This window comes from Oreochromis aureus, linkage group 18 (assembly GCF_013358895.1).
Source record: "Oreochromis aureus strain Israel breed Guangdong linkage group 18, ZZ_aureus, whole genome shotgun sequence".
Taxonomy (NCBI): domain Eukaryota; kingdom Metazoa; phylum Chordata; class Actinopteri; order Cichliformes; family Cichlidae; genus Oreochromis; species Oreochromis aureus.
This window is the reverse complement of record NC_052959.1, coordinates 23,125,782-23,142,578: the sequence shown is the minus strand read 5'-3', so window position 1 is coordinate 23,142,578 and position 16,797 is coordinate 23,125,782. Positions and strand designations below refer to the sequence as shown.

General features: G+C 42.7%; 1 protein-coding gene across 10 annotated transcripts in view; it reads left to right on the top strand.

Moving 5' to 3' along the window:
* The window catches only part of LOC116313396 (receptor-type tyrosine-protein phosphatase F), a 160,155-nt gene that overhangs the window by 94,318 nt on the left and 49,040 nt on the right, over positions 1-16,797 (top strand). For 9 of the 10 annotated variants that reach the window (XM_039602216.1, XM_039602222.1, XM_039602224.1 and 6 more), the window contains exons 6-10: positions 3,630-3,740; positions 10,282-10,551; positions 11,861-12,442; positions 12,741-12,874; positions 13,221-13,365. In XM_039602216.1, coding sequence (XP_039458150.1) covers positions 3,630-3,740; positions 10,282-10,551; positions 11,861-12,442; positions 12,741-12,874; positions 13,221-13,365 — 1,242 coding nt within the window. Of the gene's footprint in view, positions 1-3,629; positions 3,741-9,827; positions 9,913-10,281; positions 10,552-11,860; positions 12,443-12,740; positions 12,875-13,220; positions 13,366-16,797 lie in introns of those variants that run through there. The other variant, XM_039602221.1, reaches the window with a different exon arrangement.

Sequence of the window (16,797 nt, the reverse complement as noted above, 5' to 3'; positions counted from 1 at the left end):
GTATCTGTCTGTCATCCAGACATATAGTACGTCGCTCCTCACAAGAACGATAAAAGAGCCACAGTATTTTCCATACGAAAAGACTTGTTACTTCAACATAGAGCATACTTAAGTATAATTACACTTTTGGAGATTTAGTTATGTCTCTGCTAAGAGCAGAGTCTGTGTGCGAGTTCTGGACAGCACAGTAACATGAGAGAGATGTCCCTGCCCCTCAAGCGCAGGCTTTAATCTCCCGCATGCAGCTCAGACTTGTGTGCTATGTTAAAAGTGATACACACTGCACCAGGACAGGACATCCATTCATATAGAAGCCTATATGTTCATAAACCACTGCATTAATAGAAAGGAGCGCATGTCTAAAAGCAGGTTATGAGGCATGAGGCCTGGCTGTAGGTCTGAGGACTCAGGGATTAAATATGAGAGCTACTCCAGAAAAAGACTGGCATTAGAGCTGCACAGCAGAAGCCGGGGCACTCATGCATGTTCGCTTATCCACGCTGGCTCTTGGCCGCGCTGCACCAAAATAACCCAAATTAAATACAAATGCCTACAAATTAGATACTAACAAAACTCCTTAATTGTTTGATAACATTTTAGTGCAACGTTTAAATTGTGCACAAACCTTTATAAAAAACGTTTCTACTTCTAAGAGCAAACTTTTAATTAGTTTTCTTCCTCGCGTATATTGAAAGTGCCTGAAAATGTGCTGATGTGTAATGCCCTCGGACTAACAATCCTTTTTATTCGCTAGCCTTTTCTTGACATCTGCTGCTCTATCAGGATTTACATTACTGCCTGTGACCTGAAATGAGGCCAATTTTGCAACGGCGGGAAAAAAAGCGCATTAATTTGCTGTCACACTTTAACAGAAAAGAAAGACCCACTTCTATTGCATCACACAAGCTCGATTTTTTTATTGAGCGCGCAGCCACATTTATTCTTTATCTTTTTCACACCATCCAATTCATTCGCTCTATAGAGATACTAACTTCCTTTCAGTTTAATACCTCTGATCTCGATACTTCTTGCTGTCATTCTGTTTACTGTCTATGACTTTCACTAAATGCTCTTGCCCATTTTTACTAACTGCAGAGTGGGGGCCATCTTAAATCTGAAAGCTTAATTAATATATCACCTTCAAATTCATCCTTTTATAATCCTGCTGTAAAGCAAGGGTAAATGTGGTTGTAGCTTTTGTAGGAGCATTTCAAATATTTGCTTAACAGAAGGGATCCTTCTGAAAAACTGCAGTTTTTTTTTTCTTTCAATGGGCAGTCCAAAATTTACCCTTGCCTCACAGCATTAATGAAGTGCACTGAATTCAGTTGCATTACTTTTAAGTGGCTTCTACTCTTTATCAGGTTGTTTTCTCTTTTTATATGTGGCCTGTCAGAAGCCATGTTTTTTTCCTACCACTGTTGTAAGTGGATTACTAACTAATCTCTCAACCTTGTTTGCATCGAAATTACTCCCACCTAGGTGGTACACCAATTAGAGGTAAGAATGATGGAAAGTGTATTGGAAAATATCACATCCACGCCATTCCCCCACGCCCACATCAGATCTCTGTTTTCTCCCCTACGCCACCGACATCACCAACTTCATCAGTGCTGTTGTTGCCAACCCACTTCTGCCCTCATCTCTTCCCAAAATGTTCTGTCTGTTGTCTGCTCCTTGACAAACAAATGATCACCAACCCGGATGCCATGAGCATAGAAATGAAGTCCAATGTGTTGTCTTGTAAATGAGCCTTTTGAAGGCCCTCCCCATACTGTTAAGAATGAACAACACGCGAGGAAACGCACACAAGCATTATTTCAGAGAAACAAACATCTCTTGGCTTCTGCCTCTCTCGTGGCTTTTCAGCAAAAAAGGGTGAGGAGTCGCATTTTCAACTAAAGGCCACCATCGCCACAAGAGGATTTACCTGTCTCCTCAGTGCAGACTCAATGTGAACTGAAATGGCTGCATTTGCATACAGCCTATGCACCCCACCCCCCCCACCCCCCCACACACATGCTAGCATAGGAGCAAAATTCCTGCTCGAGATTTGTTAAGATGGAAGCTTCAACCCCTTTTTATGGAAATCTTCCAACTGAAAGCATGATTTTCCCTTTAAGAACAGCAATAGTTGATATTTTGGGGCAAGCTGAATACATTTCAGAGTCTCTGTGTGTCTGTTTGTCCTAATAAAACCCATATTCAATTAGATGTTTAACTATTTAGGAGCTGGGGTTATGTTACGGCCGCCACGTTGCCCCTTAGGTAGTTTGTACCCAGTGAGATGACCTTGTAGGAAATCCACAAGTGTTCTAGCGCTTGGAAGTTCTTGAATGGGGTTTAGTGTTGCAGTTTGACAACTGTGATAGCAATAACCTTCTACATTGCTGTAGTACTCAGGCTGTTTTCTCCCATGGTAGAGCAGGCAGATTGACAGATTTGTGACATCTGCATTAGTATGCAGGTACATGTCAGTGCTGAATCAGACAGCGATGAGCTCAGCAAGCAGAGTAAACACCTTGGAGGGATGTGTTGTCATGAGATCTGAGGCGATATTGTCACATGTCCCTGTCCCACTCCACTTCTTTTCTTTTTTTCCTTTTGTTTTTGGGGTCTTGTCTGGAGTCGAGTCCTCTATGGTTGGTGGTGAACCTGTTTGCTACATTCATCTCATACTGCATGATGTGAAAAATGTATCCTGACGTCATCTTATGCTGAGTATTTTTGTCACTTTCAAACTGCATGGTGGTTGGCCGCCGTTCGTCCTACTGCCATGCTGCTTGGAGATGTGATAAGTTTTATCACTCACTTGTATACCTGTGAGAGAATTAGCTTTGTTTGTAGTGTATTTGAAATCAGGTGGGTCAGGTAAGTGTGCTGTTGCTCTTTCTCAACTTCTCAGATAAGAGCTCTGGTGTGTCAGAATGACCTAAGTAAGACTGGTCTCCTGGGATTTTATGCTTTGTTAGGAACAAGATGTTAGTCTTTGATAAATGGAGCCACTCAGGATTATGAATACTAATCTAAGCCATCTGGCAGCTGGAGCTTCTTCTTTCAGTGGGACATGGTCAGTAATGAGGTCACTGCTTAATGTGTACTCAACAATGAGTGACGAAAAGACGCCTTCTTTCTGGAGAAATGTGGTTGCACTTATTTATGTATTTTGACAGAATGTCACAAAAGTTAAATTGTTTATATAATGTCCTAACAGCAGCGTGATTGTGCATGTACATGTCGAGTCCATTCGGCATAACTTGGCCGAGAATAATCCTTTATCGTGTAATCTCTTTGGTTTGTCAGTTATTTCCCAAAGCAGAAAACCTAATTAGACCGTGATGCTTTTGACATGTTATTCAAATGAATATTGACCCAGAGCCACGTTTTTAACACAACGAAGAGAAAGAGCATTTTTTGTCATAAACTTGCCAGATCTGCTCTGTGCTTGTGTTGCCGTAAGTATTTTCTTGACAGATCTGTGTCCGTGTCTGAGCATGAACTGGCTTAAACTAGTTGTCTGCAGAGTTTCTAGCAAGTCACTGTACAGATATCTGCTGTGGTTTCATGCCAAGTAATGTGTCCTATTCCACAACTGTCAAGACAGCTAAATTTGCTAATCCTCTATGCAGGAGCCCTGCAAATTGAGAACAGCGAGGAGTCGGACCAGGGGAAATATGAATGTGTCGCCATGAACAGTGCCGGGACCCGTTACTCTGCTCCTGCCAATCTCTACGTACGAGGTAAAGTCAAATGTCTCTCTCAATCGTGGAGTTAATCAATCATTAAAATCATTCCGTTATCTCAAGAAACCACGCAAGCCTTTAAAGTGCCTCGCCTTAAATGCCTCGTCGAGCCACGATATGATTTAAGCCCTGCTGTGTGGGAATGTGCAGAGTGTGTTTTATTGACAACTTCCTTCCTCTCATCCAACCTTAGTTGCCTCTGACAAAATGGGACAAATTACATCTCATTATTGATTGTTAAATTCTTATTAATGAATTGAGCAATTTCCAGCTTAGCTCAGTTGACCTTCAACAGGAGGAGACTTCCAATCAGCCAAGATGAGCGAAAAACGCTTCCAGTACCTTTAACTGTTGTGTAATTCTCATTTACCGCATTTATGCCCACTCTCTCTGCCTGTGTATCTCCTTTAAGCAATTCTCTCAGCATTATCCTCGCCATGCCATTCCTTCCTTACCAATGAGCTGCACTAACCTCAACCTCCTGTTTGGCTGCAAACTCCACCAGGTGCAGCCTCTGTGAAAACAGCTGCATTGAAGCCATTTCCTCTGCTGGCACTGATGCCAGGCCTCCTTTCTTTTTTATTTTGACTGTATCGAAAGGCTCCATTATTCCCCCCCGCATAACCCAGAGCTCTTAAAGGCATGGATGAGTCTGGAGTTTCAGGGTTTGTTTTTGTTGCGGTGTCTCCGTGAGCAGACTAATGCAAGGCGAGGGCAGCGTTGCACCCATACTGGAAAAAGCTGGTATAGGGGAGAGAGTAGTGCGGGTCAGCCCCTGCAGATATCACCACCATGTTTGATGTACATGGAACAGAAAAGCTGGAGGAGGGAGGGAGGGAGTGAAAGTGTTATGGTAAGAAAAAGACACGCTTGGCTCTCATTTCATAATTTTGTTAAAAGCACACAGTAGTGTATCATAGAGGCTCATTTACGGATGAGTGATTCCGCTGTCTCTCTTTTATCCACTGGGATAAAATAAGTGAATTAGTGTCCACTGTTTTCCATCTACTCCACACCAAAAAAACATAATCAAACCAGTTTGGGGAGTTTAAATGAACTTTTAAACAAATTTCATTGTCACTCAGCTATCCTCTACTAATATTTAGCACCAATTTTTCCAAGATAACCGCTTTTGCAGCAGCAGAAACATCCTGCTGGATCAGAGGAATTGGTAAAATCCTCCTCAAGGATAAGAGAGGAATCAAATTTACAGACTGAACACTGAACACAAGGTTTAGATCTTAAAGCTTGACAGGGAGAGGTAGTCAGCCAAACAGCAAAGGCGAGGAAGGGATGTAAGTCTTGTCTATTAATCAGGACTTGTCTGTCACAGGTGCAGACGCTGCCTTTTTTCCCCCCTCAGAGGTAATTACAGTAGTTGTGTGCTGTGGCGCCAGCAAGACCCCCAGGCCCAGCTACTCTGTAACACCACCCAGGTAGCTGTCAACCCATTGGCCTTAACACCAACTTTTTCCGCCAGCCTCACCACACCAGTGGAGAGATAGAAATCAAACCAACCGTAACCTTTTAAAAGTGTACTCGTCTGGGATAGAGAACAAAGGCTCAAGCCATGTTTTCACCATCTTTGTTACCGCTGCAAGAACGAGGAGATGAGACCTGGGGCTATGCTATCACCGGGCTGCTAGATTGAGTTTAAAACATATGGGACTTCAGACGAGTGCACTTTGACCTGCCTCTCCTCCTTTCCTGTTGTTCTAGTTTATATAATTCTCAGAGACGAGGGGAGATTTTGGCTGTTTTGAGGATTGCTGTCAGCCAAACACTTTACAAAGCTATAAAACTGTTATTCTCAGCCTTCACTAGGATGAGTAAATAAATGGAAATTAAGTGCTGAGATATGTCTTCACTCTGACTTTTCACTAAGTTAATTAGAAAATAGGAATCTGTCACTTGATCAAATTTAGCCACTTCTCAAAATTTTATCTGCCGTGCGTCACGAGATCATTTGTAGTCTTGAAATGCCAATAAAGTTAGTGCTGCTCGGACGTGAAATATAAAAGGACTACTGTAAGAGGAAGAATGCTATTATTCTCTATCAACACCCTTCCAACACCCGCCCACAAGCGCACACTCTCTGCTGTCAGACTCGCATTAAATGTGCTTGTTATGGGTTTGTCTACAAATGTGTTTGTGCTTTTTCCACTCGTCGCCGCCGCCCGATCCGATTCCTGTCTGCAGGTACACAACATGCTGCCGTCACCACCCTTGTCTTGACATTTTACAGCCAACAGAGAGTGATGTCCTCATATTTGTGTGTGGGCGGGGACTGTGAGACTGAAGGAGAAGGTGGTTTTGTGGATGAGGAGGTCTGCTCGTGGATTGTTTTTCCCCTTCATGTCTGCATATCTATTTATGTCCTTTCACTTCTCATCCTTTAGGACTGTGTGCGTGGTTGGAGGTGTGCGAGTGCGTGTGCGCCCTATTTTTTTTTTTTTTTTTGTGACCCTCCTCCGAAGGAGGACTCCATCAACGTGGGCAGAATCGAGAGCGTGCTGTGATTGTGCATGAGCGCTCATTTGTCAAGCGCTTATCCCACAACGGAGGAGGGATGTCAGCTTCTGTCTGCTGGCACTCCTTCATATATCCATGTGACATATCAATATGTCACAGAGGATAAAGTGCTGCAGCAGGGCTTTTCTTTCACCAAAGTATCTTCATGCTGCTCTATGTATGTGTATTTTTGTGTGTCAAGGAGGGAAACTTGCAAACTAATTAATTCGGGTCACTTTATGAAGACTTTTACGAAGGCACTGGAGCATATCTAGCATCCCTTATGCAAAGGAGGGGTGGATAATGAGATAAATTTAACAATATCACACTGTTATGATAACTGGGATGTTAAACTAGAGTCTAAAATAGTCAAATAAGTCTCTACACAGTAGAAAAAAAAACATTTAGTGAGTTTTAAAAGCGAGTTTCTCTCCCTAGTGCATTATGTTGGATCTCTGTTTCATGTTCCTAACCTCCGCTGTGTCAACTGAAACACTGGCCTGTTTCACTCTGTCTTCCTCTTCACTTTGTGTCTTTTCATTCCATCGCTCACCTTCATCAAATCACTTCATCCGCATACAGATCAGCGTGAAGGTTGGTCATTTTCACTTTTGTCCCTTCCCTTTAGTCTGAAGCAGACTTTAGGTGAGGTCAACCCCAACCCCTCTGTGAATACACTCAAAAAAAAACCATTTAAAAATAGCTCCCCCTAATCCCCCGAACTCCAAACGTGTGTTGTCGAGTTGTTTGCATGTATCTGTGTATAGTTCTTGCATGCCTTCCCTTGCCGCTCCCCAAAACCTTGTTTCGATTAGTCTTGCCAAAACATACAAAGGAGTCCTGAGCAGCTAGCTTAACTCATTATTAAATGTCTGTTGTGTTGTGTTACGTTGCTATTCACTCTCCCCTCCACACCCATATTGTCCCTGTCCAATGCTTCCACCAAAAGCTATAGCTGCTTTAACCCTCAGCCTTTCCATCCGCCTCTGTAGGCCCATCAGTGGTGTGTGATGGATTACTCTGGTATTCAGGTGGCAACCGGATTTGTCAGGTATTTAGGCAGAAACCCCTCTGCTCTCCCACTGAGGGACATGGGTATCAGAACTGACAAAGGCATTCTCAGGGGATTATGTCTGTTTTACTACCATGGGCATCCTCCACCCAGAGACTGACAGATTTGACAGACACATGTTAGCATAATGAGACATTTCCCCAGAACACGTGTTTGGAAAAAGGTAATGATGTGTAACTCCAAGAAATACCTTATGTGTACTCTTGCAGAAAGCCCTATATGCTTAACGTGTTACATATATATAGATATGTATAGCTTGGTGTGAAAATGATTTTATGACTTTCGGTCGCATGTTTACAGGCTGAAAAAAATCGTAAAAATCAATGAATGATTATATTCGCTTTGTCCACAACCCAGGTAATATTTTGGAAATGGTCTCTCCTCGCGCACCATTTGCAAAACGCTGATGTGCAAAGAGCTGACCTGTAGGATATATAAGAATGAGCTGGCAGTGTGCTGACAGGGGGGATGATCAGCCATCATGGTAGCCCGGTGCTGCTGCCAGGAAGCCCAGAGAGCCTGCTGAATCTGTGCCAGTGTGTGCCAGATATTGATTGACTGAACAGGTTCTGCTATCCTTGGGCACTTTGTCAAGGCAGTTAAATTTATAGGTATCCAGCAAGCAGGCAGGCAGGAGTGGAGACGGCGCTTATTTTGTGGTTTTGATAGAGTCCCGGAGCCCATCTCTCCAAAACCGCTCTCAACAGGAGAGCGGCTTCGGGGGAATCGATAACAATTACCTGCCCTCTAGTCATTTTGTTCCACAGCACCTCTCCAAACTTAACCGCACGCCATGAATTATTCACAACATTAAGTGTTCAATATACGCAGACCCCACTGACAGACTGCTCTTAGCACTGTTTAGTCTATGGAGTGATGAAAGAATAACAGATACTTTGAGCTTAATGGTTTTACATTAGGCATGCTCCTCTCAGGTTTCTCCTTTTCATAAGCATATGAAGAAAAAAATTGCTGCACTTCGAGGGCGTTGCAGTTGTGTGGGAAGACACAGGTGGCCACCAGCATGAATGGGATGCTGACGCTTCTTTCTCAAAGGTGTTGCAAATTAGCGATGCTGGAAATCAGATCTTCGGTCATTAATGTGAGAAAATGGTGCAAAGTTCCTCCTTTATCCTGTTCCCTCCAGCATACTCAGACTCGCTATCCTATTCCATATCTTTGCTCAGCTTCCGTGCTTGCTTTGCTTGAGAATGTCGTACCCATCCAGTTCCCACCCTGGCAACACTCAGCCTGTCCAGTCTCTGCATGTCATCATCCATATTCCCAATATCCCCTGATATCAGATGTACTCATTTGTGGAAGTTTTTAAGCTAATTTCTTCCTCCTCCAAAAATTTATTAACTCTGTAAAGTTGACCGATATCCTTGGCTAACTTTATGAATATTAAACTGTCATCTAATATTTGATTGTATATTGTGCTGAAGCTTAAATGACCTCTTCAGTCTTCCCGGTGTTATCAGGAAAACGCATCTGTGATTTCTTTTCTTTTTGTGCCTCAGACCAGGAATATTAATATTTTTGTGGTATTGAGCAAAGTAGTTTAGCCCCAGACGATTCTGTTGATTAAAACAGCAGAAGGTCTAAATACAGCACCTGAATTATTATGGGAAAATTCAGATGAATATGAACCAGGTCCCCCTTATTATAGTGCAGTCCAGAGAACCAGCCTTTTTCCTGACTGGAATCTCAAAAGGTGCTTTTGTGTTTTTCCATTTCACCACATAATGAGGGGAATAACAAGCATGGCTGTAACGACGTTCCGGTTCAAATTAGATCGGGGAGGGAGGGGTGAAGGGTGGGGGGGAAAGGGAAGGTGGAGGGAGACTCATATTTGAAAATCCATTTTCATGTAGACCGGTGCAAAAGAGCAATTACAGTCAAGGGCTTTTTTTTTTCCAGAGAGACACAGCGATATTGTAGTGTATTAGGGGGAAACAAGCAGTATGAATTCTGCAGGGATAGTTTCATGCTGTTGTCTTTAAAAACATACATCCAGCAGTAATGGGACAGTAATAATGCATCCGTTGTGGTGACCTAATATTTGGCCAAGCTTCGCCTTTGCTGTATTGAAGGTTAAAGAAGTCAGAGCTCTCCCTCCTTACTCTTCGCATGCACTATATTGATATTCTTGCATGTCATAAATGTAACAGGTCTGACACTGATGGATGTTCACATAGCGCTGTCAGGCATTCATGTGAAGTGAAAAACTTTGTTGCAGTTGCCAAAAGTTACCAAAAAAAGATCTAAAATGTTTAAATATGGGATGCATTCTCGCGCATCTTCATTTAAATAGAAAACAAGTCATATGTAAATCCTGGTTGCCTGTTTATTCTGGGCTAGCTTTTCAGTATTGCATGGAGCCTCTGCACTGGTGTTTGCCTTGTCCCTAGCGACGTCAACGGGCCCTTCTTGTCTCCATGGGAACCCCTTTTTAATGTCAGCCTATCTGCATATCAGAACCGCACAAAGAGAGACAGCGAGAGAGAGCGAGAGAAAGACGGGCTGAGCATAAGGAGCCGGAGAGAGGCAGCGAGAGGAGAAATCAAACAATAGCATCTCCACAGGGTCTCTCAATGATGCAACTCTCGCCACCGCTTGACACTCTGACAAAAGAGGGCCAGACACAGTCTCCAGCAAAAACTGGGCTATTTTGATTATATTCCCTTTTGTAGGCAAGAGGATAAAACACCCCCTCAAAGATTTCTTCTGAATTTCCAGAGGCATTTTGTGACAGTCCTATTATTCCCATTGTGCTCGCCTGCACATTTGGACAAAAGCGATCATCCCTGCATTCTGTTAGCTTTTCTCAGTTAGCTTTTAGCCTTGTGGTGTTGTATAGGGCACGATCATTCTCACTAACAAAAAGAATAATACTCACCTTACATCTCCTACCTATTGACTCCTGTCGCTTTCTTCTTCTCTTCATTGCCTTAGTGCGAAGAGTCCCACCCAGATTCTCCATTCCACCCACCAATCAGGAAGTGATGCCGGGCGGCAGCGTCAACCTGACGTGCGTGGCAGTGGGCTCACCGATGCCCTACGTCAAGTGGACCACGCCTGATGAGGAGCTAACCAAGGAAGAAGACATGCCACTGGGACGCAATGTGCTGGAGGTCACTAACATTCGCAAATCGACTAACTACACATGCGTGGCCATTTCTTCTCTGGGCATGATTGAAGCCACAGCTCAGGTTACTGTTAAAGGTGAGCGCTGCTTTCAGACCAGTTAGTGCCTTTTTATTTCTGAGGTTGCATGGCACTTAATAAGCCACACCTACATGCCTCTGAATGTGCTCAATCAAAGGTTTATTCGTCGAGGACCCTTTGTTGATACTGAGAAGTAAAAGTTGATGGCTTTTAGTCTTGTTTTTTGCAGCACTGAAGCCAGTACAATAATCTATGTTTCTCTCTGCATTCTCAGGTCATTTTTCGTAAAAATGCAGCGCAACTTTGCACAATGCACAACATTTCTTTCACCAAAGTGTCCTTATGTTGCTCTATTTGTGTATATTTGTGTGTCGAGGAGGAAAGCTAATCAATTCAGGTCACTTAATGAAGACTTTTACGAAGGCACTGGAGCATATCTAGCATCCCCTGTGCAGAAGTGGGGTGGGGTAATGACATCAAATTGATAGTATCACACTGTTACAATAACCGGGATGTTAAGCTTGAGTCTAAAATAATCAAATAAGAATTCAAAGACTCCACACTTTACTACTTTGAGTGTGTACAAACAGTAAAAAAATATTAAGTAAGATTTAAAAGTGAGTTTCTTTCCCTGGTGCATTACGTTGGATCTCTGTTTCATGTTTCTAACCTCTGCTGTGTCAACTGAAACACCTTTCTGTTTCACTCTGTTGTCTTCCTCTTCACTTTGTGTCGTTTCATTCCATCACTCACCCCCGTCAAAGCACTTCATCCGTCTACAGTTCAGCCCGAAGGTTGGCCATTTTCACTTTTGCTTCTTTCGTTTTGTTTGAAGCAGACTTTTTTTCTGTCCTTTTTCAGTATCTGTCTGTCAACATGAATGCGTCTCCAACCGTCTCTGTGTTTACAACATTGTGACTGCGTTGTTTACTTGTTGCAGCCTTTCTTATCAGTTTTTGTCTGCATTGATTTTACTTTCCAGTCTACTGGTCAATACACAAAATGCCACAGTCATTAGAGGGACCGCAGCAATCCAGGCCAACTCCTTTAAGGAAGCTATGATGCAGACCCTTTGTTTTGTTTGCATTTGTCACCACAGAACAGTTTGCTTGTGTTTAGAGAGATGGACAGGCTGGTTATTAAATGCAAAATCGTGACTTCAGTCTATTTCCTTTATTTTGGGGAATATTGGTGGTGACTGTTATAAAAATTAGGCCATGAAACACAGGGATTTTCTAGGAGTTACATGGTACAGTGCTACATTAGGTATTTTCCCCACAAGGTAACAAGAATTGTTTGTTTTTTTTAAGTAATTCAGAGTTCATTTCAGTTCTTTAAAGCTAATATTCTGCTTCTCCCTCCTCAGCCTTACCAAAACCCCCCACCTCGCTCAGGGTGACTGAAACCACAGCTACCAGTGTAACTCTCTTATGGGAGTCTGGAAACCCAGAACCTGTCTCCTACTACATGATCCAGTACAGAGCCAAATCCGCCGACAATGGCTTCCAGGAAGTCGAAGGTGTGGCTACCAACCGTTACAGCATCGGCGGGCTTAGTCCGTACTCTGAATATGAGTTTCGTGTCATGGCTGTTAATAACATTGGCCACGGGCCTCCCAGCGACCTTGTGGAGACACGCACAGGTGAACAGGCCCCCTCCTCACCGCCTCTACACGTCCAAGCGCGGATGTTGAGCGCCAGCACAATGTTAGTTCAATGGGAGCCACCCGAGGAACCCAATGGGCAAATCAGGGGCTACAGAGTCTACTACAGCTCTGACATGACAGCGCCACTCAGCGCCTGGCATAAACACAACACAGACGATAGCAGCCTAACTACCATCTCAGGACTGACTCCCGATATCACCTATAGCCTCAGAGTGCTGGGTTTCACCTCTGTTGGTGATGGGCCACCATCTGACATCCTGCAAGTCAAGACGCAGCAGGGAGGTGAGCAACCAACCACTGTGTCTGGATTTCAGTGTTTTTAACATCTCTATTCATGCGCATACAAGGTTAAAGCTGTGATTAAGCATATACAATGAGTTGAAGGTCTGTAGTTTTTCTTGCTTTTGTGTTCATTATGCATACTGAGTGTCTGGGAAACTGCTCTTTAGGTTATTTGTGCACAGGTTCATCTGCCCCGCAGGAAAAGTTGTGGAGGTGATCTTTGCAGGAGCTTTAGTAACATCCTCTCTTTGGTTCTTTTTGTTCTTTAACATTCGCCCTCTCACCTACTCTTTACCAGTCCCTGCCCAGCCATCCAGCTTTGAGGCTGAAGCCGAGCTGGACACCCGCATTGTATTGACGTGGCTGTGGCCCGTACAGGACCTCATCACCAAGTATGAGCTGCAGTACTGGGAAGCTGGCTCAGACAATAAGGTTAGAATAAAAATCTATGCGTGTATCTGTCTGTCCGTCTTTTCATATATCTGTGTAGGGAGTCTGCAGATATATGAATGTTGCTGTTGATGATGTAGAGTCTCTTTTTTGTCCTTTCATTCAACTGGACCAGTTGAGGGCAAATTGTTTTTGGATTGCAAAGCTCTCAGATTTGACTGTATTCTTAAATATGAACGCATATATCAATAAGAGACAGCAACTTGTGCTCTTCAGTGGCAGAGTAACTCCAGTTTGTTAAAGCTCCATCTGTGAGTAGGTTTGTGTGAATGTCTTTGCTTCTGATGAGTTCTTCTGACATTTTTCCTTCCACTGTTACGCCCTCCAGATTCACGTGACCTTCAACCCTGCAGGCTCCTATGCTGTAGAGAACTTAAAGCCAGACACTTTGTACTATTTCTCCCTGGCCGCCCGTTCCGAAATGGGTTTGGGTGTCTACACCCAGCCCATCGAGGCCCGCACTGCCCAGTCCAGTAAGTACACATTCATCTGTCTTGAAGCTGTCCCTGTCCTCTTTCTTTCTACTTTTTATTCACTAACCAGTGATTTCAGAGCCACCCTCAGCCGGCTGCTGCAGGTTTAGGTTGTTCTGTTCAGTGTGAGCGAGTGACTGAGCGAGTGAGACAAAAGTAGAGTTTTATAGCGCTTAAATCAAAGAGCGTGGGCAACTTGAATGTCAAGTCAATTTCAGCACCACATAAAATGCTGACAGCGCAGCTATCCCGGTCAGCTTCATGCTTCCACCACCTCCCCTCTGTCACCAACACTAACCCTCATGTCCATCTATCTGAGGGGCAGGCCCTGTGTCAAAGGTACGTTTAATGTGTCTCGTTCCCACATTTGCGAGCTGTGCTGTGTTGTTTTGTCTCATATCATTATGTGCTTTTACAGTGCCAGCACTCAAAATGTCACTCTCTGCCAGCTGACTGATTCTTTCTTTTATTTATTTATTTCATTTTTGTGCTGATGTGGCACGGCGCTCGTCCCACGGTGCGTGTGTGCCTCACACATAAAACTGAGAACAGAATAAATGTCACTTTTAACTTTTAATTGTAGCTATTATGTGAATAAAAGTTTAACTCCTGAGAAAGTGACTCCTAAAACTGACTGATGCGCTACAGACGACTAGAGAGGAGATTTATCACTCTGCTGGATTTGGAACAAAAGGCACAGAGTTTTACGAAGGTGTTACATCATGAGTTTGTTCCTTCACAAAAGCTCTTTAGCTGAGTACCGACGCCAGCTTACAGAGTGCACATAAAGCTGACAAGAGACACGTTTAACGATGGAAAATGATCAAAAGGCCAAGATTAAGGCTGATCAAAAAATTTACATAAATAGTGAATGTGAACACTGGTGTAAATGAACAAGTATCAGGTGTCAAACACTCGTATCTGCCACATAAGCCTGCCTGTCAAGCTGTGCTGTAACAGGAGGGGAAAGTGGGACAATAAAGTAAGAGTCAGATTTTGATTGGCTGTATTTCATACATACAGACAGACACAGATCATTTAAAATTTAAAGAAAAATGTCAAAAAAATAAAAATCAGATAAACATTAATACTCCTGTCACAGGACCCCTGTGGCGTTGCAGCTGTATATGTACTATATGCAGTTGCATTTCTCCACTAGAACAGAGAAAATAAATGAAAACCTAACCTCTGCTGACAGTCGTGTGCAGCTGACAGAGACCATGAGTGCTGATGGTCCTTGTCCCTTCTGCTGTCAGTAGACACAGAATTTGGCGGAAATAATTTGGATTTCAGGCACTGGTAGGATCGTGTGCATGAAATAAGCAACAGCTTTGGGAAGGTTCTGAGGCGAGCAGGCGGTGGGAAAGTGTGACATTTTCTAGTGCTCCATTTAAATATTTAGTATCATTTTTTCAAGACTCAGAGAAATGAACAGTATTGAGTTCTATTCATGTTTTGTTTTTAAATATTTTTGCTGTGCATTGCTCTACTAGTAAAAAAGGTTGTAGGAACCCTGCAGTGGGTTCAACACATCAAACACTAAGATGCATTAATAATACTAAAAATAAGCTCATGGAAGAAGAGCTCGCTGTATAAAAATGGATGTAACGTCATCCATTTCTGTTGTGGTGGCATACAGAGCCAAAGTAACAAGTAACCAGTTTCAACATTTCATGTGTCTCTATTTTTCTCACATTTGACAGAAACAGGGTCGTAATAATGCCATAGAGACGGGATTTGGGGCTCTGCCACTTTAATAATTGTATCTCCTTCTTAAGCCCACTCTTTGATTCCCTGTTTTTTTTCCCTCTGAGGTATTTTCTTGTGGTGGTGTCCTTGCCCCGTCCAATTTTACCACCGCAATCTCTTTTGAGAATCGTCAGCATTGTTTTGATTCAGTCTGTAGCTTTTTTATTTTTTAATACATGTGGTGTTGTCGAGTTTTCATGGTTTTCTGTCTCCTCTCTGGTGGATCAGGGGCCACCTGATGAGACTCACTCCTCTTTTGTCAAGTGTTGTTTTGTAAAGGTGGAGTTTTATATTCGGGCATTAGTTTATTGGAATACTATTTGAGCTCACTGTTCATTTCTCTGCTTATTAAAGAATACATCTCACAGGCATGCTTTTACAGAAACATCTTGCTTTGAATTTTCATGGTTCATTTTATTCTCTTTTGGTTTGAAGGAGGTTTTTTTCGTAGAATAAAGAAATTCTAGATTTAGCTAGGTGCATGAAGTGTCTGAATGCAATCATTTCTTTTCAGTTTCCCTTTTTGTTCTTCATTTTGTATGTCAATGGTTTTCTATTTTTACCTCCTGACTTGAGAGTTTTTTCTATTTAAGCTGAAGCTGTTGTCCATAATTAAATTTAATAGAATCACTATTTATTTGAGGAATGTTATTAGACTCCATTTCATTACATTATAAGGCATTACAGGCTGAGGTGGACTGGTACATTCCTGCTGTGATTCTAGCGAGGAGTGGAGTTTATCCCATCTGATAGAAATAAAAAATCAGCTTTTCTTGGCAGTGAGTATGAACCAGACGTGGACAGTGCCTGTAATGTTCCTAACTGTTATTGATTATAAAATTATAGCTTTATCTATAACTAAATATGTAGTGTAGCTCAGCTGCAGCCAAGTGCCGTAATCAGGCCCAGAGCTTGTGCATGAATGTGCAACCACCAGTCAACACTATCAGGCACTTGTTCACCACTTACAAATCTGTGGCAGTTTGTTTCTCCCTCTGTTTCCTGCAAGAGGCGACACAGAGGGCAGTTAGGGACAAATTACGGTTTTATAAAAACGTTGCCCTGTAGAATTTTGGTGTACTTTATATTCTGTTCACCTCACCCTGCACTCTCATGGCCTCTTGCATAAATGCAGTGCCAAACACAGCTTCAGCAACGGTCGGCTAATGTGTTTTTGCATCCAATCTCTCAGTCTGGAGGCAGCATCCTGTGCGGTATGGAAGCTTTTTGTAGTCACAATTTAAAAATTTAAATATCATATTCAGACGTGCAATGATATATTGATAAATATGTTGCCCATGCACAAAGGGACTCTAAATGAGCCTTTACTACTTTGGAAAAACAGCAGTTTGGTTACAATTTATGCAAATGTGTGATGTGCAAATCCTGTTATACTTGTTACATTCTTACATTAAACTAGCTTTGTTTAATTGCAGGGGAAGTACATAAGCGTGTACATTAGTACTTTAACATGAACATAGACGATTTTGAGTTCAGTTTTCTTTGTATAGTGCCAAATCACAGCATCAGTATAAAGTACCTCAAGGTGTAAGAGACGTAAGTTAGAAAATCAGAACAAAGCACATGGCGACAGTGGGAAGGATAAACTCCCGTGTGAGAGGAAGAAACTTCCGACAGAACCAGGTTAAAGAGGTGCAGCTATCTGCTGTGACCATGTTCACA